Raw genomic sequence first — 23,632 nt, forward strand, 5'->3', positions numbered from 1 at the left:
GCCTGTAACTCGTCAGTATTTCTCTGTCTCTAACTGATGGTAGATGTTTAGGCCCATACAGCTGTGGAAGAGAGAGAACTTGCTTCTGAAGGGACAGGCTGGGTTGGGTCAGATCTCATGAAGGGGCATTGGAAGAGGGAGTGATTCCAATGGGCAAGGAAGACAACCTGCTGATAGTGCATCTCTTCAAGAAGGAAGAACGTTGTTAATCATGCCAACTCTAGCAGTATTGGGCATAGCCAAGGAACCAGCAGAGGACAGCAAGAATGGGGGGGGAATCCAGTTCTGGAGGAACTTTGAAAGTCCACAAAAACCTTTCCCTTTCATCGAGCTGTCAGGCTTTGATCTCAGCGGACTGGGATACCCCGAAGGCAGACCTTAAGGTAGGCAGGTTATGGCTACAGTGGAGAAGAAGAGGCTTAGGGTCCCGAAGATGGTTGCGCTCATGTTGTCAATCACACATAAGACCACCATTCTAGTACAGGGCAATACAGTACTGAAGGACTTGCAGGACAGGAAGATTGAGACTCTGCTCAAACAGTCCTTTGAGGTTTCCACCTAGTACTGTAGATGTGGTGTGCAGTGGTTACATGTCCAGTGTCTGTTAAACTGGAAACAGCAACTTCCGAGTGACAACCTGCAACAGAATGGTAAGAATCTTAAGGAGGTCATGTGACTGGCGGTACAGGTGGTCTTAGTTTATTGGGCTTAATTATTTGCCTTCTTTACATAAATCAAAATGATATACAATAAAATTGGTGAAATAATACATTATCTAAAGTATTGTAAAAATATTAGAAAACAAAATAGTAACATATTAAAACATTAAAAACAAATGATTAATATAAATAATATAGAAATGATCAGTAAGTCAAGTAAGTGAGATGAAAATTAACAAAAGCTTTTGAAAACAGCAATGACCTGAGGCCTTTTTTGAACTTGGAAAAATCCTTCTTTAAATTAAAGTAAGGGGGAAGAGAGTTTCCTAAGTTTGGTGCCAAATATGAAAAACTCATTTTGTATGTTCTTTCCAGTCTGATTTCCTTAGAAAGCAGTAGTGGTGTGTGTTCATGTTTTGATGAATGGGAGGATCTGACCTTGCTGGTATGGGATTAAAAGATTGGAAAAGTAATGGAGTACCCCAACAAAAAGACTTGAAAGTTATGCAACGTACCTTAAATTGAATGCAGCATGAAATGGATAACCAATAAAGGTCTTTTAACAATGGGTGATATAGTCAAATTTCTTTTTTCCAAAGATTAATTTGGCAGTGGAGTTTTGCACTGTCTGAAGTCTCTTGATTGGATTTGAAGAGAAGCCATGATAAAAGGTATTAAGATAAATAAAATGACTAAGAACCATGAGCGAGTCAGTTTTAAGGTCACCTATGTCTAAAAATGGGAAGAAAACATAAGACTTGCCATACTGGGTCAGACCAAAGGTCCATCAAGTCCATGTTTAATTGGGGGTCCAGCCTTACTCCCAGGGTAGTGATTAAAATCCTTAAGTTGAATTAATGAACCAGCTGTCTTAGGAAGAGAAGAAATCTGTGGATCAAGGTTTCTAACAAACCACATAGCTTCTGATTTGTCAGGGTTTGCATTTAGTTTGGAGTAACAGAGCTAGCTGGTGATCTCTTTTAGACAATCATTCAAATTTTCCTAGAGGATCCAAGGACTTATGGGCTGGAGTGGCAACAAGCTGGATGTCAGCATAAATAAATAAACTACTGAAGCTAATGTTTTGAATTAATGTGGCCAAAGGTGAAAGATGAGTTAAAAAGTAAAGATGCCTGAACTAAGCCTTGTGGACTACCACAGGTGGTGATGTGGCATTCCAGCTTACTTGATAGGTTCTATTCTCAAGGAACAATTTAAAACAGTTGTGTGGTAATTTACATATCCCAGTATTGGTCAATTGATTTAATAGCCGCTGATGGTCTGTTGTGACAAAACTGCACTCATATTGAGAAAGATGTTGAGGATGGCTTAACCTTAATTTAGACTTTCAGTGGTTGGTGCTGTGATGGCAGATTCAGTACTAAAACCTCTTCAGAAACCGGATTGTCTGGAATAGATAAACTCTCTGCTTTATCCAGAAAAGCAGAGTTATGTAAGAACAACTTTTTCTATAATTTTATTTATGTATTTTATTTTTATTTAAAATCTTTTCTATACTGTCGTTTAGTCCTGCACCATCACAATGGTTTACAGAGAGGCACATATATTTAAGTTTGGGTAATATTTTCTAACAAAGTGCCAAGAAAGTTTTGGTTACATATAAGCTATATGATAGGTGACATGGATCTTGACCATTTATATGATTAATAGGGTAACCATACAAGTATAGTACTTTAAACTGAATTATCTAGCATTAGTAGTTAAGTAATAGGGAAGGAACTGGTAAGTTTGAGGTCGACCTAAAATTCTTGGGAATACCTAGATCAAAATGTTAAGTCTGGATGAACATTTGCAGACTTAAGGACATCGGTAAAGAGACTTCCTCCACACTGGTGGTGGTAATTTAAAATGGAAGAAATCCTAACTCGGGTTGTTTTTAAGATTAAAGGGCAAGAGGTCTTGTAAAGAAGAAGCAGCATTCATCTACCTCAAAATCAATTGCAAACTGGCAAAAGATCTTGTTAAATGCTGAGAATTTGCTTACAGCATTTTTACATCAGGAGAAGAAGATTCTTGTAATGTTTCTTCCTCATCCACTTCTGCAATATCAGGGTAAATTCTGTTTGAATACAATTTTATTTTTGTCTCAAAGGAAAGAAGAAAATCTTCTGCAGTAAGTTTGTCTGTATTAGAATAAATATTAAGTTGTATTCCAGACACCTGAAATACTAGCTTAAAAAGGAGGTTGGATCTGTTTTCCATCCTGTTGAGGATTATTATTTTCTAGAATAATCTTTTTTTTCTTTTTTTTTAGCTTGTTTAATCTCAAAAATTAATGCCTAATACTATTCTTTAGTAGATATTCATCTTCAGCAGACCTATGCTGTTTTCCTTCAAGATCCCTGGTCTGTTGCTTCAAAATTGTCAGGCCTGAGTGGAACCATGCAAAATCATCTATTATTATAATAAAGGGGGGGGGGGGGGGCGCAACATGATAATAAGCCACTTTCAGTCCATTGTTCAAGTCTAAAATGTTTTCGAGTGGTAGATCCAAGACATTCTGTGGAAACAGATCTGTGCTAACTCAAGGTTAAGATCCTTTGCCTCCTGACTGGGACTCATCTTTAGTAGGGGTTTTTGTGGAGAGCCTTACAACATATGGAGAAAGTGATGTTTGAATGGTCAGCCCACACAAAAGAGACCAACTTGATTGAAGAAAAAAAAACTTGATTCAGTGGATTTGCTAGGTTCATCTGCATGTAAATTAAAGTCCTCTAATACAAGCAGGAGAGAGCTTCTAACTGAGTATTCATTTATAATTGTAATAAGGTCATGAAACACCAAACTAGTACCCGGGGGAGGTAGATAAATAAGTTGAATCTGATTCTTATTCAGTTGAAGAAAATGATATGCAGTAGAAAATTTAGTAGATGTTAACTCTGAGATTTAGGAAGTGTTGGGAGAAAACTGCAATGCCACCCCCTTTTTATTAATTAAATCTCACCTTTTGGAAAAGAAGGAAAAGCTTGTTTGAGACAAGACAAGTCACCTGGTTTGAGCCAAGTTTCAGTGATGAAGAGGATATGAAGATCATAGGTGGAAATAAGATCAGCAATGAGAGGAAATCTGTTATAGATCAAGCATTGATAAAGGCACAGTTTAGTAATGAAGAAAATGAAACTTTTTGAGTTAGAGGGATTTGCATACCTAAGTGAGAGGATAATCTTATAAAGAACAGTTGTTTTACAAACAGGTGAACATTCAATACATGATTAAGAGGGACCGTATTTGCCCATTTCCAAGCAGATGGAGTGATGGAGATGAAACTGAGGTCAGGCATGGCAGTTAAATCAATTGAAACCAAAGCCATGAAAGTAAGGTTTAATAGAAACAAGAGAACCAATCTCAAGTAATCAAGAAAGAAAAAAATGACTCAAGCTTCACAAGAGTGGTGGTGGCTCTGATACTCCGCTAGGAAGGTATCTTAATTTTCCCATATCAATCAGTAGTCGAGGAGAGCAGGCATCCTCCACCATCCAAGTTATCCAACTCCTTTAGGAGCACAGATGGGTGATAAGTTTTGCCAAGAGCAAGCTGGTACTCTCCCAGACCTTTGAATATCCGGGTGCCTTCTTTGATACTCAGAAGGGAAAGGTTATCAGGATCGTAGACAGGATCACCGATCTTTGCACTCAAATCTGGAAGTTGGTAGTGATGTGAGTTCTCAGGGCTTGGGATTATTTGCAGGGCATGGGGGTCATGGTGGCAGCGTTGAATTTTGTCTTGTGGGCTCAAGTGCACAGACATTTCAGAGATCTGATCTCTGTTGATGGAGAGTTCAGTCTCAGGATCACAATATGAGGCTGCAGCTAAAAGTTGAAGCAAGAGCCAGCCCTACCTGTAGCTATCTGAGCCAAACTGATAAGAGAAGTAGTTAGACCTATTTGCTTGGATAACCAGGATGATAGACGACCATTTGAGTGGATGGAGAGCATGCTGCCAAGGTTGGATGGCCCAGTGTCATTGGAATATGGAGGCAGGGTGATCGATCAGCTGCTTGGAAACAAGGGCCATAAGAAGTCCATTGTTGATTCTTTTCAATGTATCAAAGGCAATGATAGCCCAGTGGTTTAAGGAGGCAATAGGCTTTGCTTATCTGTCCAGGGTACTTGTGATTCCTAAGGAGCTCAGAGCTCATTTAATCATGGCACAAGCAGTTGTTTTTGTGTAGAGCATCACATGATTCCACCAGAGGAAATACACAGGGCAGTGACCTGGTAATCCTTCTTTCTTTTGCTAAGCATTACTGCTTGGATATTCAGGCCAGAGGTTGTCCTTTAGGGTCTGATATCTTGAGAATAGGTATAGCACAATCCAACCCAATATGAGGGTTTCTTCAAATATCCCATGTATCTGGACTGGGCTGGTGGGACAAAATAGAACAGATTTGGTCTTACCTGTTAATTTTCTTTCCTTGAATCCTACCAGAGCAGTCCAGGAACCTGCCCAGTTTATCCTTCTGCCTGTTATCTGAAGAAAGCTTTCAGCTAAATGGTTACTGGTTTGGAATTTTCTGGGTTTTGGGTTAACATTTTATCTGTTTTAATCCCTCACAGGCCGATACAGTAAAATTTGCACGCGATTCAGTATTTAAATGAGGGCCCGCGGTAAAAAGAGGCGCTAGGGACACTAACGCGTCCCTAGCGCCTCTTTTTGGACAGGAGCGGCGGCTGTCAGCAAGTTTGACAGCCAATGCTCAATTTTGCCGGCGTCTGTTCTCAAACCCGCTGACAGCCATGGGTTCAGAAACCGGACGCCGGCAAAATTGAGCGTCCGGTTTTCAAGCTGCGGGCCGATTTAAAATTTATTTTTTTTATTTTTAATTATTTTTTACTTTGGGACCTCCGACTTAATATCGCCATGATGTTAAGTCGGAGGGTGAACAGAAAAGCAGTTTTTACTGTTTTTCTGTGCACTTTCCCGGTGCCGGCAGAAATTAACGCCTACCTTTGGGTAGGCGCTAATTTCTGAAAGTAAAACGTGCGGCTTGGCTGCACATTTTACTTAGTGAATCACGCGGGAATAACTAATAGGGCCATCAACATGCATTTGCATGTTGCGGGCGCTATTAGTTTCGGGGGGGTTGGACGCGTGTTTTCGATGCGCTATTACCCCTTACTGAATAAGGGGTAAAGCTAGTGCGTCGATAGCGCGTGTCCAAACGCGGGTTAACAGTGCGCTCTGCCGGAGCGCACTGTACTGTATCGGCCTGTCAATGGGGAACCAATGGACAGTCCAGTGTCAGTTAGCAAGTCCCTTGCTCGTTTAGAGGAAAGATAAGGTTTGTTCTTATTCTTTGATTGTAGAAGAGCTGCAGGCTGCACGAGACTCTATATGAGGTGATGTCCATGATCTAGTTGTTCTCTGTCACCATATGTTAGGGATGTAAAACTCATGCACCTGGACTGGTCTGGTAGAACTCAAGAAAAGAAAATTTGGCAAGTAAAACCAAATAATTACATTTACTCAGAAAAAGTCATTTTTCCACTAATTTTCTTCTGTTTTTGTTCTTGTAATAAACAATGATAAATTCCAGGGGGAAAAAAATGAAAATGTTGGTCCCTAAATATTGGGGATGCTGGTATTGGTATTATAAATATTAAATATTGGGGATGCTGGTATTGGTATTGGTTGGACCTAGTCAGTGAGTGAATTTGTGCTTACTGGAAACATGGTTACTTCTGGACCAAACTTAGCCACACAACCTTTTGGAGTATTGATCCTTTAGTTTCCGATGCTTCTCAAAATGTGCAATATCTCTTTCCTAAAATCATTGTTCTGTTTGCTTCTCTAGGATTGTGACGATGGAGTTTTATGGAAAGAATGACCTCACACTGGGAGTATTTTTAGAGAGGTATTGTTTCAGGTAAGGTAGCTGGTTTCAAATCTCCTCTCTTAAATTATTAAACATTTAGCTGACTAGATTTTTATAATTAGTGCACACACTTTTTATAAGCCACACAGAAAAGCAATTTAATAAACAGTATTATCTCAAGAGAAATGCAAATCAGAAGTATTACACAGAGCAAGCTAATAATGGGAGAAAATTGACAGATAAAAGACAAATATTGAACATATCCTATGTATTCAAGGATGTCTGTGATAGTGTAAAAGTAGTATGAGATGCTAAGGAAGGGATGGAGTTGAATCAGATCCTGGCTCTGGAGATTTAAGACTGTACAGCAAGCAATGGATTGCAGAACACATGCAACAGAGGTGAAAATAAATTGTGAATGATGATTGGACAGGGTAAATAGGTTTGATTAACAGCTTGGTCTGTTAGAGCGGGGTTTTAAAGTATATTTGCATGCACTGTCTATCTCATGCATATTCATTGTGGATATCCTGCAATCCTGATCTCTTTGTGGCTCTCGAGGACTGGAGTTGGCCACCCTTGCTCTAGGGCAGTGGTTCTCAACCTTTTTTCTGTCAGGACACACCTGAGAGATGACGCTCACATGCGTGACACACTGAACATGTGACCATCACAAGACTAAATCTAAACATATACTCTGCATCCACAGGAATCTCCTGCTTCCAAACAATGGGTGCAGATCAGAACTAAGACATTTCCCTGTACAACTTACCATACAAAACTTACCATACAAAAAAGATATTCTGATTCTGGTGTCATCTCAATAACAGCATCACAGACTCCCTCTACTACCAGATGCATTGTAAAATAATACAAACAAACCCCACTCTGTACATGTCTATCAAATTTGCCATACAGAAGCAGCACTAACTCCAAGAAATGAAACAGCAATAGTCTTACCCATGAAAAGGCAGCATTTCACCTCCAGTGCAATATCATATTGAGAAAATATAACAAATAAGACTGATACAAATCTCTACTTGCTGGTAAAGTACCTCATCTCAGTCACACACACATACAGAATACATACAGACCTACTTTCACTAATATAGAATAAAATACCACAAATTACAAATGCGGAAACAAAAACTGGAATGGAAACTCAAAGAAGACCTTCTGCATGCAGTTCAAAACTGGAGAATTAGAAACAGAAATACACTTCCTCCTATACTAAGCAAAGTTCAAAGAGAGAAGAAATGCACATTCCCAAAACTGACATAGTATGGCCCTTGTACCAAGTCACTCCCCTCCATGCCCCCATCACCCCTCACGTCTCCCAAGTACTCAATCATCCCTTCACATGCTCATATCTCTGTCCAACATTCCCGACACACCCACCCCACATACTTTTCCTCGCGCTCCCTCACCCCTGCTTAAGTCTCTCTGCCCTTCCCTACCCAGCATACATCTAATCACCTCTTTCCCACCACTTCCTGCTCAGCATCCCCTGACCTCCCTTCTCCCTGACCCAGCAGGCCCCCACACCTCCATGTCTCCCTCCACTTCCATCTCTCCTCCCTGCCCAGCAGTCCCTAGCCCCTCTTTCTTCCACCTCTCCTTACCCAACAACCCCAACCTCCTTTCCCCCACCCCTTCCTACCCAGTAGACTCCTGCCTTCCTGCCCAGCACATTTTCCCCTCCTCCTGGCTCTCAGCCAGTGTAAGCCTTCAGTCCATTTCAGAGTCTCCATTCCACTTTACCAGCAGCAGATAAGAACAAAAAGCATTGAGGAGAGGAAGAAGATGAGTCAGCAGCAGCGGAAGTCAGCAGTGTAACTATAGAGCACGCACCTCTTCCTCATGCTCCTGCTTTCTCGCCCAGGCCCCATGGGGTGAAGAGAGCATCAGCAGCCTCACTGCCAGGCCAAGGAAGATAAAGTTGGTGTCCTGCCGGGCCCATATGAACAGGAGTTGGTGATATCTTACTCTGATCTGGGTGAAAGAGAAGGGAATAACCTCCCACTTGGCCAGGAAGAGGAGAAGGAAGCAAGAGAAGCCAAGAAGGAGAAATCAGCCAACTCCTATCCAGACCGATGAGGAAAGAACAGCCTTCTGCTGGGTCTGCGACACACCTCCCAGAACCTCGCGACACACCTGTTGAGAACTACTGCTCTAGGGTATACATATTTAGAGCCATATGTTTCATATGGCTTATAGTTGAAATCCTGCACCTTTTGGATAGCTTTTTTTCTGGACGACCTCCACCCTTTCTATATCCTTTTGCAGGTATAACCTCTAGGATTGGACAAAATATTCAAGGTGAGGTCTCACCAATGGTTTGTACAGAGGCATATATATATATATATATATATATATATATTTATTTTTTTGACAAACAGGACCGTAATCGGCCACTCAAATGGCTGATGTCATTTGAAGTGCTAAGATGGAAAAGCTCTTGGAGCTTAGAAAAACCACCTTGGTTTTTCTGAACATGCGCAGGGGGTTCCATGCCACTGCACTGTTCTCCTCAGTCTTCTTGTCTTCATTTATACAAAAGAATGTGTTTTGGCTCTCTTCAACAGTTTTTTGGTGTTGATGATGATTTTTTTAAAATTTTTTTTTGTTTCATTTTTGTGAGTCTCCTCCAAAAAAAATAAAATAAAGAGACTGTACAAAGAGAGATTTTGCCATTGTTTGCCTAAGCAGCTTATCGTGCAACATTAGTAGTAGTAAACGCTATCTGGACTGCGTAACCTTCACTGGCGTTATCTGCCAACCTCGCATACCCACTGTGATGTCATGTATGGAAATATGTATGTACTGAAGTTGAGTTGTATGTACTGTTTTGCATTTTGAGTTTTACTGCTTAACATGATTTATTATTATAAGGGATTATAAATGTCTTAAATAGAAAAAAAATTTTCTCTGTTTTAGAAAATTGTGTTTGCTCTTTTTACAACAGTGGATAAAAAAACCCCCCAATTTCAAAAGCTATCTCGGATATTACTGTAAAATGTCTGTAACGCAAGAGTGGCCAACTGGCTCCTTGAGCGTCTCTGATACTGTTCACTGTAATTGTCAGCGGTCAACTGTTGGTTTGTTGAATTGCAGCCTATTCAGTATCCCGACCTCTTGATGCAGCTTGTATGCAAAACATGGTAATGTCAGGACATTGAACTTTACTGAAAGAAAAATTTGAATGATGAATCGCTAACTATGAATATTGAAAACAGATTTCATATACCATATGTCTGACTCCAGCATGTGAATTTGAATCCTTGAACTTACCTACACTTCACTCTACGATTATTAATATTTCTACACATGAGGTTTACCTGATCCCCTTCCTTTTTGGAGATCCATTAATTACAACACTCTGAGACTCTTGCTTATAGCTAGGAGGAAGAGGCATGCATAATTACACGTTCTCAGAAAGGAGTTCCTACAAGTTTAATATTCTCCACTAATGACTTTTGCTACGAGGTGCTGAGAAAAGAGCCCAGGTGCGTGTCTGGATTGGAACATGAGGCAGTGATGACTTTTCTGTGGTGTATACCTGATTGGGTCTGAAGGCACACAGGTTGGGAAACACTATCCTAGGTGGTATCCCATCTCACCCCATCGCTTTGTCCCTGCAAAAACACTCTTATGTGACATCAACACCACTGCCATAAGTAACCCTTCCATCTCTGTGGTTCTTTATCCCCTTCCCTTTTTTACAGTGAACAGTTGGTGGTACTAACAATGTTGTCTGCTATGATCCTGACCCCAAACCTAGCTGGTGGGAGGCCAGATGAAGGGGAATGGCGGTGTGGTACTTCCTGGATGGAATCCAAGGGGGAAGTAGTGATGCTCGGACCAGTGGGTGCAAACTGGGTGGAGATATGTAAGAGTGACTCTGTTTTCCCCCTTGTTACATGTGCAGAACCAGGCTAGACGCTTGGTCCAACTTAAATCCTACAGAGGTAGAGAGCCTGGTGGGTGGGACCCTGCTGAAGCAGGGAGATGCTTGAGGGTGGGACCAGCTTGGGTTCAGAAGCCCCCCCCCCCCCCGCATCTCCAGGAGAGTCAGCTTCTGTAAAAAAAATTATATCCTGACCAAACCAGAAGGGAGCGAGAGTACACTGTCCAGAAGGAAGGCAGTCTACAAGCCCTTTGTGTAACTGAATACTGCTAAGGTAGGCAGTCAGTATTGTGCTGTGTTGGTTGTACAAATAAAAGTTAAAACATTTTAAAGACTGGAGTGTGGCTTTGTCTCTCCAGCCTGGGAAACACCACTCTGTTTCCCACATATGGTGTAAGAAGTGGGATTTGAACCTACGCCACAAAGGGAGGACTGTGAGGTTTGTTGTGTGGCCTGTTAAAGTAGTTGAAGGCAAAGCAGTGCTGCAGAAAAAAGATGTGGATCTGGTAGCACAGTGAAATAAGGCATAAAGAAAATTGGTCTAGCCTTGCCTAAGGAAGGCGGCTAGGACAGAGGAAAAGCAGTGCTGTTAAATTGTGTACATGAGCACTGGAAGGTAAAGGCTTGTGGACTCATAGAAGAGCATAGAAAAAAAAACCTGAAAACTGCCTTTAAACTGGTAGTGGTCTGTGGGCCTGCAGGCAAGGTAGACATTTTCTTTGTAGACTAAGGGGACAAGCCCTTTCTGAAGATAGAACTGTTATATTCAGTACAGTCAGCTCCAGTGAGGAAGGGGTTTTTTTTTTTCCACTTTTTATTTCCATTTTAAAGAGAAAAAAAGAGAAAAATAGTTGTGCACTGTGGAACAGGGCGTGGCCCAGACTGAAAGTGAAACTACTAGCAAGTGCAGAGGCCAGAGAGCCTGGTTTGTATCCAGTGGGTGTATTGCAGTGCAGGTAAAAGGAGAAAGAGAAGCCAGAGAACTTAAAAGAAATGCATTGCTATGTACTTCTGTGGCGTGGGAGTTTCCCAGTCCCAAGAGCCGCCTGAGAAGGGGGAACCTGAAACTGGAAGTGTGGCAGATGGAAAGCCAGCCATATCAGTGGAGTCAGTGAAGCCAATCCCAGATGCCATAGATGCCCAGAGAGAGGAAGGCAGAATTAAATGGCAGCAGAAGGTTGCTGAACTACAGGAGACTACAACGAAAGTGACCCAGTGGGAGGCAGAGCTAAGGCAAGTCACCAGCGAGAACACTCTGGTAGTGAGTGAACTGAAAAACTGCCAGCCTGCCAGAAGTGAAGTCAGGCGAGGCTGTAGGGCTCCTGGAAGCTGAAGAAGCACAGTGGCTGTCTGAGTTGTATGACTGGAGCTGGACACTTCAGTGAAACTCCACACCAGAGAGGGCTGAAAGCAGCAATGGGGCTGAAGCCCATACGGGGTCATTAGTGGCAAGATTCTGTGGAGGGGAATGCAACTAAGCAGAAGAAGAGCCCGAGTGATGGATCTACAATGACTGTTTTACCCGAGAGTTCATGGAGGTGCTTAAAGCACTGGCTTGCAGAGAGCCCTGAGAGAGGTCTCACAGAGAGCCAGGCGTGCTGCAGGAAGGCCTGAGGTTGGCGCTACAGGAGCTCCCGAAGAAGGCCCTGTAGATGCCCACACTCTAAAAAGAGTCCTGAGGAGAGCAATACAGACTGCCCAGAAGGGGGCAGTATTGAGGAGCCTAAGAGGTGTTGCCAAGGGCCCACTTGAAGAGGCTGCAGAGGCTATGGAGTCCCTAGAGAGAGGGAATACAGAGAAGCCTAATTGAGCTGCTGCCATGAAGATTCCAGAAGGAGGGGGCCACAGATAGTTGTGCGAAAAGGAGAGTGAATACCCCAGCAAGAGGGACTGTTGAGGAGCCAATGCATGACACTGCATTGGTGTCACTTGAGGGGGTGGGTCGCGACAGTGCAGAGGAGGCTCAAGTCATCACAGAGATGAGGGAAGAGTACTCACCACATGTCCTACAGGCAGTCCAAGGAGTCCCACTAGGGTGGAAATGGAAACTGGAGCTACAGATGGACTCAGATAAAGGACTGTAGGTGTACTCTGGGCGAGGACTGTGGTTGGTGGTACTAACAATGTTGTCTGGTGTGACCCTAACCCCAAACCTAGATGGTGGGAGGCCAGATGGTACTTCGCTGGATGGGGTCCAGAAGTAGTGACGCTCGGACCAATGGATACAAACTGGGGGGGGGGGGGGGATATGTAACAGAGTGACCCCATTTTCCCCCTTGTTACATATGTAGTACCAGACTAGATGTCTGGTCTACCTTAAATCCTTCAGAGGTAGAGAATCCTGGTGGGCAGGACCCTGCTCGGGCAGGGAGAGCCCTGAGGGTGGGACCAGCTGGGGAGCTCAAGAGTGTAAACCCAGCTGGGTTCAAAAGGCCCCTATGAATCCAGGAGAGGCAGCTCCTATAAAATTATCCTGATCAAACCAGAAGGGAGTGAGAATGCACTTTCCAGAGGGAAAGCAGTCTACAAACCCTGTATGTGACTGAATATTGCTAAGGTAGGCAGTCCAGTGTTGTGCTGTTGATTGTAAAAATGTTAAAATTGTTTTGAAAGGCTGGATTCCATGTGGCTTTGAGACTCCAGTCTGGGAAACATCACTTGGTTTCCCATAGTAGACTAATTGATATGTTAATCACTTTATCTAGTCTTACCTGTTAACATATAAAGTCAGACTGGGAGTATCATATTATGGCTGATATTTATCTAGTTTTTATATTCTGCTCTTTTGGACACATTTAGGTGCTTTAGGTATGATACATGAAACACTTCATTTTCATTTGCATGAGAATGTTTTAATTATACCATATTGGTGATTTCCACGTATATAGGTATATACTTGGGAAAAAAATCTCTACAGTTCAGTAATATATCATGTCTAATGAGCCAATTGGAAAAAGGAATAATCCCTACACAGTCTGGTTTTTGCCAGCTTCATAGGGATCTAAGTAATATAACATCTCTATCTTTGAGCTGCACTAAATTCCATAATTGACACAATAATGATCATTACTTGGTGCTAAATCCACATCTTTAATCCAAAAACATTAAAAGAAAAAAAAAGAACCCCCTCCCCACCCACTATATCAGCCTATATTCAGGAAGCGTTATTGCTTTAAAATATAGATGTACCGACAAAGCTCATCTCTCAGGGCGGAGCAAGATGGGGGATGTTCTCTAGGACTTGGCGGTCATGGTATTATTTCATGTGTTACTTTCCTTGATTTATATATTAAGATGAGTAAATGTAAAGATCAAATGTGCATTTTCCTTTCCTTATCTGCTACAAATCCTCCTCCTGGGCTGATAGACAGCTTTGTGCTTCGTAACAACAGTCAGCAGGATTCCTCCAATGCCGGACTGCTTGGAAATCTTATGGAGAAAGATTCCCCGATGACTTCCTTGGCTCATGAGGTCTCCTTGAGCCTGAAAGTGAGGAGAGCTCAGTAGCCCCTTTGATGGGAGGATCAGGTGACCCAGATTGGGAAGCAACCCTTCTCCAATGATGTCAGTGGTGATGGCTTTTATTGCTGTGCATGCAGAGACCACCAGAGGAAGAGAACTGGCCCTGACGGGATTATCAGCATCGGCCAGTGCTTCAATGGAGACAGCTGGAGGTGTCCCAATTTCTCACATTACAGTCTATTTCAGAGGGTCAGGTACTTTTCTTTTTAGAAAGACCACGTTTTTTCCAAGAATCAATAAGGATGGCTATAGAAGGTTTGAGAAGGGTCTTTCCACTCAAATGTCACAAGTTACATCAGGCTTTAATAATTGTATTGAATGCTTGTAATGTTTGTGAGATAAAAATAGAAGATTCTTTGGGCAAGACTGAAGCATTGGAACAAAAGGTGACTCAATTACAGGCTAATGTTTCAACATTGATTAAAGATAATGTTTTGCATCGGAAGAATAACAATTTCAATAAGTTTCTTAAATCTAAAATTGATTAATGTTCCAAGAATTGAACTGGTACCACCAAAGGGAATTTTTAAAAATACATGTTGGAAATCTTAAAGATTCTGGTTGGAACCCCCCCCCCCCCCTGCATCTATAAGACTTTTTATCTTCCTCCTCTCAAACTTGGAGGTAAAGATCAAACCAAGGATCTGGATCCGGTTTCTTCTAGAAGTTTAGAATTGACCAATTTTTTGGAATCTTCTGGCAAAGTCTCAATCAAGAAGGCAACTTTGGTGGTTCAGTTGGTTTTGGAACCTTATCGGGAATTTATTATGAAACTTTACTTCAGACAGAGAGAGGAGTTGTTCTTTGGTTGTCACATAGAAATATTTCCAGATGTCTCTGTGGCCACATGAGAAGACAGAAAAGGTTTTTACTGTTAAGACCTAGAGTACTTCAATTGGGATCAGTGTTTTTCCTCATATATCCTACAAAATGTTTGGTTAGATAGCAACATGTTAAATATGTTTTCTTTGAGCCATCCCTGTTGAATTTTTTTTTTGAATGCTAGAACTTTGGAATGTGATATTGGGCTTATTCCAGTTAAGTCTCCAGTGTTTGAAGTTCAGCCCTCTAAAATGTTTATCTTGCTGGTTTAGAACATATCTTTTCCTTTCTTTATAAAATATTTTCCTAGCCTTTTGACTGTGATGCCTCTTCTTATAGTGGACTTTTGTACTGTGTATTATTGTGATAGTTTGTTTTTTTTCTATTTTGCTGTGTGCAAACTTTCCTTTTCAAATGGTACTATTCTTATCAAATGTATTCTTGCTTTTGAAATGTTAAATTTAATGAATATAAAATTTAAAAAAAGAAAAAAATGTAATGAGATGTGGATTTAGCACCAAATAATGCAAGAACTTGTACTTTTATTATTTTATTATTATTATTTTTTTTTACGGACATTTGATCAGTAGCTTATGAATTACTTTAAATGGAGGATTGGCCCAGTGATTAAAGCAATGGGCTGAGAACCAGGGAAACTGGGGCTCAAATGCAACATCCTCCCCTCCCCCGACATACTTTGCGACATTGCGCAAGTCACTTTATTTCCTGCTGCTGCAGGTAGCCACTTAGATTGTGATCTCTTTGGGGGAGGAATTTATTGTACCTAATTTACTAATTATGTTGTAAGATGCTAGTAGCATTATTAGGAAAGGCAGGATAAAATATATTAAGGAATTCAGTGGAGCTTGCAGAGACTGAGATATATTACTTAGACTCCCATGAAGCAGATGAAACAGATTGTTTTGGTTATTCATTTTTTTCCAGTTGGGTCATTAGACAAGGAATAATTGATATATATACCGGACGATACCGGAAGAATAGGCTCAATCCAAGGCAAACGAGCTAGCCTTATTCTTTCAACAGAAGATTTCAAACACTCTCGCACTCCTTCCAACCAAGACCAACCCCCTCGCTTCATTCACCAACATCCACACGCTTAAGGGAGCCAAGTTCGACAACTTCGAATTAACCTCCACTAAAGAGATCGAATCCATTCTTAAGAGGCAGAAACCATCCAGCCACCCCAGCAGACAACATACCTTCCAAACTACTGCTACTTATCCCAAACACAATCTCTGGACCTCTGACCAACATCATAAACTGCTGCTTAACTCAAGGAATGTATCCTGACAGTCTAAAAAACGCTGCCCTTAAACCCCTCCTTAAGAAACATAATTTAGACCCTAGCGAACTAGCTAATTTCCGCCCCATCTCTAATCTACCATTCTTAGCCAAACTCACAGAGAAATTGGTTAACACCCAGCTATCAGATTATTTAGAAGAACACAACCTTCCCAATATGGTTTCCGCAAATCACGCAACACAGAAACCCTTCTCATCTCACTAATAGACCACATCATTATGGGCCTGGACAAAGGTCACTCCTTTCTTCTAATCCTCCTAGACATCTCGGTGGCTTTCGACACAGTCAACCACTCCATCCTCCTGAATCGCCTATCAGACATAGGCATATCCGGATCAGTCCACAGCTGGTTCAAGTCTTTCCTTAGTAACAGAAGCTTTAAAGTCAAGATTAACAATAAAGAATCACCGTCGACAAATTCTTCTCTAACATTTAAGAAAAAACTTAAGACGGCTATTCCGCCAAGCCTTCCTGGATCCCTCGGATACAAATTAGATGATTAACCTTGTTCACGAGCAATGGAACCTCGCTCCTCCTCTAAGTACTTCTTATGCGTTAGTACCTCTTCTAATAACTTAACTAGCACTAGCCCGGATTCCACTATGACTCTTTTGTTCTTAATTTATTGCCCTCCTCGGGCCTCTCCTTCCAGCTGTTTAAGCTTCCAAGTTTTCGGTCCTTGTTAAATATAACTTTTGTTTCTTCTGATTATAAGAAAGTTGTTCTGTCTGTTACAGTTCTCTATCCCTGTTCGATGTAAACCGATTTGATATGGTATTTAACCATGAAGGTGGGCATAGAAAAATGCTAAATAAATAAATAAATGTTATAATTGGTATGTTATTGAGCTGTAGAGTTTTTGTTTTTAATATATATACTTACATTGGTGCTGGACAAAAATTGCTGGTAGGCTATGATTTAAAAAAAAAAAAAAACAGGTTTTTTTTTTCATCTAAAAGACTTAACACTTGATGAGGTATTATAATGTATGAGCATATCTGGTTTGACTTTTTAGGTTAACACTAAATGAAGTGATTAGCATGATATTAGTCAGTATGCATGAGTGTATCTAGCTCACTTCTGTATTAATTAGGTAGGTTCATGCATTATTGAAGGATTTGTTTGTGATTGACTTCTTTTGTTCTATATTAGTACACAATCATTTTCTAACCTTTTTTTTCAAATCTTTTGTATCCTAAATAATACATACGAACATACAGTAGGAGCACATTGATATTAATGACCATAATTACTATAACTTTAAATTTATATTCCATACTGGAATATAAATTTATTGAGCCATAATTTAAATGGCCATATAAAATTTGCAGGTGTAATATTCCTAGATAATGTATTTCGTACCTGATGTACTCCTTGGGGGTAATTTTGTAACAGCTCACATAAATTTGAAGACAATTTTGCAAATACGTAATACCAATTTTCAAAGGGAAAGAACAGGTATGCTTTCCCTTTAAAAAAATTATCCTACCAAAATTACTTGCACATTTTGCTAATTTGTGTGCAGATTGTTTCTGGGAAAATTTCCACACATACATGCATATCTTTACATGTTTAAAAGTAAGTATAAGCCCCTCCCCTAAGATCGCCTTTGCTCATTGCAGGTAAACTTGCATGTATACAGGTGGGTAGCTTTGTAACAGGCCATTTCTGCAGGTGATGCACTGTTTAGTCACAGAAATGCATTTGAAAATTACTCTCCCTATGACTGAATTCTTGTGCTGGTGAAAGCACTAGCACCTGATAGCTGAATAGCAGTCATTGCTCTCCAAAAATATTTTGTACCTGTTGCTAAGCAATGTGAAGCTCTTTTGTTTCTTCCTTTTTTTTTTTTGTTGCATCTCACTTGCTTTCAATTAAATTCTGAAGACTTTGATCTGGTTGTAATACCTTTTATTGAACCAGAGTAAGATTTATCAAAAGATATGTCTGAGCTTTTGAGTCCACATAAGTAACCTGCCATTGAACTAGGCATTTATATAGTTAAAAGTAAAATTAAATTGGAGGTTGTGAAAGTCTAGCTATAATGTTTGTAGCTTAGTATAAGTATTCTGTTTTCTGGTTATATTTCAGAAAATAGAATTTTTTTGGTGTATACATCACAATTTGTGCAGAAAAATTGATAATGTAATTCTTTTTTAAGGCCTTCCTACCAATGCCCCAGCATGTTCTGTGAAACCCCCATGGTGCACCACATTCGTCGCTTTGTACATGGGAAGGGCTGTGTGCAGATCATACTGAAGGAGCTTGACTCGCCAGTCCCTGGCTACCAGCACACAATTCTCACCTATTCCTGGTGCAGGCTCTGCAAACAGGTAAGGAGAGAGACAGGTTACTGGCCATTATTCTTACAGCTGCTTATGTGGTCATTTTGGCTCACAATCTATATGATAAAAAGAACTCTCTATGTTTATGTGGATGTTTAGATAAGATATTTCTTGTTCTGCCTACGTGATGGAAGAGTCTCTACTAACATATAAAGGCTCTTATTCAGTGTCACTTGGCTGCCTAAGTTCGGACTTAGCCAAACAAATGGTGCCATTTGAATATCCAGCCATGCTTAGTGATCAATGCTTATCCAAGTCTCTCTTTATCTGGCTAAATGTTTGCGATAATGCATTAACGCATGCATTAATGCCATAATGCATGTGTTATGAACATTAACACATGGTGAGAATGCAAATTTTTGGGAGGGGTAGGGTCAGAGGAGTTTGGGCAGGATTTAGTAAAATGAGGGGCAATATCGCACCATGTGATAGCATAACGCATGCTATTGCATGGTTTTAACGCCGGAAATAACTACATCTTTTTTCCTGGTGTTAGGTTATGCAGTATGCCCGAAATGGCCATAACGCAAATTCTGATACATTTTTTAAATTGCATTTTGACCATTTCTGGGCTTGTGAAGGGAGAGGGGAGAGAAATGGAGTAGAGAGAGAGAGCACATCTGGGGAGGGCCTCACAGTGTGCAACTATTTATATCTCTATAGAAAGGCCATCTAATAGGTCGAGGTGAGGTGTTGATGGTTTAGGGGCCCAGTTTCTCTTGTAGAGTTGAGATGTACAAACAACTCAGTACACATTGATGATTTGACATCATTTGGAGTGAGGAAAGTCTCACAGAGATGAAATTTTGTGCTATGTTATCTCACCCTAGCTTGATGGTATCCTGTTACAGAGTCCGTCAAGCTAAGGTGAGAGAACATAGTCTCTCAAAGATGAAATTTCTACTTTCCTCACTCCAAATGACGTCAAATCTTCACCAATGTGTACTGTGCTGTTTGTACGTCTACATGAGAAACTGGCCCCTAAACCACCACCAGCAACACCTCACCTCAACCTATTAGAAAATACTTCACTACTGTTAGGGCCTTGTAAATAGGTTCTCTCTTTCTTTCTCTGTGCAAGATGCGAAAAATAGGGTTTATCGCTGGGTGCAATAAGTTTACCGCCCCATGCGATACTACCGATGCGAAGCGGTAAGTTACCGTGTGGTGCAATAATTCTAAAATTTTCTTAAACATGTACCTTTTTCTTAATGCAGGCGTTATCAATGTGTTAACGCATTTTGATGAATCTAGGGCTTAGCTGGATAAATGCCGATATTCAGCAATATCCAGGTAAGTTAGTTGGATAACTTTAGGACTGCACTAAGAGACTGAGAAAATTTAAAAAAATGCTTTATTAATATCTTGAAATCAATACAATAAATGAGCAATATGGACTAAAAATTCATATTTGAAATGAGAGGACGTCAGTTAAACTAGCACAGTAAATCAAATACTTGCTGTTACAAAGAGACAGGCATTGCAGCAATGGCATCAACAAGAAGATACATGAAAAAATACTGTCTATATCATGTTACGTTGTACAAAGTGATAACTAATACTGGGTCTGACAGACAACATAATTCACAGTGTTACAACAAATGGTCAGTTGGTGACTGAAAAACAATATAAAACAAAAGTACTTCTATAATCACTCTTCCTCTAAACGGACATAACAGATGCATACATGAACTCATTTAAATAATCACACATTTCCACATATTCTCCTGCAGATACTACAGTGAAAAAACCTTAGAATGAAGATCTATATAAAGAATCCTGGGTTAAATGAGAGTTCTCTTGGCTGCTATGGCGTTTCGTAGGTCTATTGTAAAGTCCCCAACAAGGCCCTTGTTTTGCTGTAAATGGCTTCCTCATGGGGAACCCCTGGAACAAAGATGACCATACAGTAGGAGTAGATATAGAATATAAAACAGAGGACTCGGCACAAATTTAATGCCCTTAAATTTTCAAATAAGTTTTATTCCCAACAATTTTTTATGTTTTTGATTAGAACCCACATGTGCTACAAACTTCATATATTAAAACCCATCAACGACGCATTAACATACTGTCACCATTCATACCATTCATACATATAAAATCACCCCAATACCTATGAAGCATCACATAAACACTATAAATATATACCTATACCATCTGATGTTGATATGCCCAACACAACGCAATTACCCCAAAATTAATACACATAGATCATACAAATGTTTATATATTGGCTGAACGCCTACATACAAAATATCTCAAATTTGCAATCATGTATTGTATGTGTGCTGGACATATATGTTCGTTGTTTATACACACTGAATATGTGTTCTCGTTGTTATACACGTTCGTTGTTATACACCCAACAGGATACCTGTTTCACCCAAATAAATTGGGCTTCCTCAGGGGACAAAATGTATTATTTAAAAGTACTACTACATCATCATCTTCTCAATCCCAAATCTTCTCAGTGTGTGCACTCATCTCATTGATGGCAACGATTTATAAAATATATCAATTGCACATGATCCCGGTCTCTATATCCTAAAGAGAATACATAAACAAATCCAACTATGAATAATTAAATTCTTTATCGACGGGTGAATACACCCTGTGCACCACCACCATTTATATAGTACCAACCACATCATCGATTAAATGTTGCTCATAACCCAAAGCTCATAATAAATTCAGCATGATCCAAAAGTCCAAAGACAATCCTTCAAATAGCTTCCAGTGGACAAGCAGTCTCAACTGCATCAACCCCGATAACTTTTTCTTCAAACTTCATAGATTGTTCACCTACATAATATCAATGAAAAATATCTACCAATGAAATGTAAAGAGAAGGCACAAGAGATACGCTATTCAAAACTCCCTACAGCGTAATATGATACATATATATACAAGACCATCTTTAGAAATACAATCTCAACACATGCGTACTTTGAATAAGCTGTCTTACCGTGGTTTTTAAACGCTGCATTATCAAAGTATCACAGGATTTGTTATTGCTTCCTCCCATACCGATATTAACCTGTATCACTAGACCGCACGCCGACTCCTGCGTGAAATACCTGCCGTTCACGCTTATCCTTACACATTTAAACTATCCCATAACCAATGGGATGATCAGCGTGACTACGCTACGTTTCACTGACGTGCTAGCTAGTCTTACCTAATGCATTTAACCTATCCCAAACCAAAAATGATCCTCAACGTGCCTACGCACGATCTCTGACGTACTACATTCGCCCTCCCTACCATGATTCTCAACAATCCTATGCACAATCTCTGTGACGTACTGCATTCGCCTTCCCTACTATTGCTACAGTTTAAACCTATGCAAATTATGAACGTCATGACACAAATTCATGCTAACACAATCTATCTAACAAGTGCTTAAGGTCTATCTGATGCTAGCAAAGAAGTCCCATATTGTCAAGTACCGTAGAAAGCTTCCCATTCAATGGCATCGTTTAATCCACACGGATGGACAGTATTCCAACTGAAAATATATCGCTGTTCCACTTTTCGCAGAATGTTACTAACATCGCCTTGTTGGCGTATGCAGCACTGCTGAACAACAAAAAATTTTAACGCTTCAATATCATGATTAAAGGCTTGCCAATGGGCTACCAAAGGGGCCCCTATTTTGCCCGTACGTATTCTACTTTTATGTTCAATGATCCTATATTTAATTGGTCTTCTGGTATGTCCTATATACAATAATTTACAAGGGCATAAGATCGCATAAATCACCATACTGGAAACACATGAAAATTTACCTTTCAAAATGAATGGATAAGGCAAATGAGGTAATTGATATTCCCTAATTTCCAAAACATTACTACATACAGCGCAGTCACCACATTTCTTCTGTCCACCCTCTTCACAATTCTCAATGTAGCCTGGCTTAGATAACAATGCCCTTATATTAGATCCTCTACGCATAGAAAAAATCGGAGGTTCCTCGAAACCTGGCAAAGCCTGCAATATTTGCCAATGTTTGAAAATGCACTGTTTTATGCGATGTATCTTAGTTGAAAATGGAAGTGTGCAAATCGGTCGAGTAATGTCATCATTAAAACTAGAAGAGAACAAATTGTCTCGATCGGCGTATAACGCCCGTTTCTACGCACGCTTAATAGTCTTAAGAGGATAACCTCTCTCTTTAAATTTTTCAATAAGTCCTTCTGCACAGATCTTATAATCATTTTTAGAGGAACAAATACGTCTATAACGGAGGAATTGACTAATCGGGATACTCTCCCTTAAATTCTTAGGATGAAAACTGTTGAAGTGGAGAGTGGTGTTTCTATCTGTGGGTTTAATGTATATAGAAGTACTTAGCCTGTTATTATGAATTGTAACCATAGTGTCCAAATATGGTAACTGATAATAACTTGACTGCACAGTAAATTGCAAATTCAAATCACATCCATTCATATATAGGACAAATTGTGCTAATAAATGTTCATCAGCTGTCCAAATAAAAAATAGATCATCAATGTATCTTCTGTAAAGTACAATCTTATAGAAATACTCAGAAGTATATAAGTGAATCTCTTCATATTTGCTTACATATAAGCAAGCAATAGACGGCGCAAGGGGAGAACCCATTGGAATACCCTTAATTTGTTTAAACATATGACTCTGGAACTGGAAATAAAATCGTGAGATTACAATATTTGCCAATTGCATGATCATATCTTTCTTATGAATTCCCATAGTAAGTTTATCTAAAGAATGCTCGACTATAGAGATGGCAGCCTGTTGCGGGATATTAGTGTACAGGGACGTAATGTCCGCTGTCACTAATTTACTGTGAAACGGAACCTCCCCAAATTGTTCAACGTCTTTAATAAATGATGTCGTATCCTTGACATATGACGTAATCTGTACCACCAAAGGTTGTAAAATGTTATCTATAAATTTAGCCGCATTCTCAAACACGGATCCTTTCCAAGAAACTATAGGCCTACCCGGAGGTCTATGCAAGGATTTGTGGATCTTCGGTACAAAATATATGTAAGGGGTAGAGAACCTTTCAATGGTTAAAAACTTAACCTCTTTTTTTGTGATAAATCCCAATTTTCTAGTTTGGCATACAATTTCATTGATGCAGTTCATAATATCATACCCTGGATCCTCTTGAATGGGTTCATAAAATGTAGTGTCATGTAACTGTCTCCAGGCCTCAGTCTCATAATC

The 23,632-nt window shown here is 40.1% G+C and overlaps 1 protein-coding gene across 6 annotated transcripts in view; it reads left to right on the forward strand.

Annotated features, from left to right (window-relative positions):
- The window catches only part of PIKFYVE (phosphoinositide kinase, FYVE-type zinc finger containing), a 404,626-nt gene that overhangs the window by 205,402 nt on the left and 175,592 nt on the right, over nucleotides 1-23,632 (forward strand). For all 6 annotated transcript variants that reach the window (XM_029606384.1, XM_029606389.1, XM_029606390.1 and 3 more), the window contains 2 exons: nucleotides 6,475-6,546; nucleotides 18,232-18,403. In XM_029606384.1, coding sequence (XP_029462244.1) covers nucleotides 6,475-6,546; nucleotides 18,232-18,403 — 244 coding nt within the window. The remainder of the gene's footprint in view (nucleotides 1-6,474; nucleotides 6,547-18,231; nucleotides 18,404-23,632) is intronic.

This window comes from Rhinatrema bivittatum, chromosome 6 (genome assembly GCF_901001135.1).
Source record: "Rhinatrema bivittatum chromosome 6, aRhiBiv1.1, whole genome shotgun sequence".
Taxonomy (NCBI): domain Eukaryota; kingdom Metazoa; phylum Chordata; class Amphibia; order Gymnophiona; family Rhinatrematidae; genus Rhinatrema; species Rhinatrema bivittatum.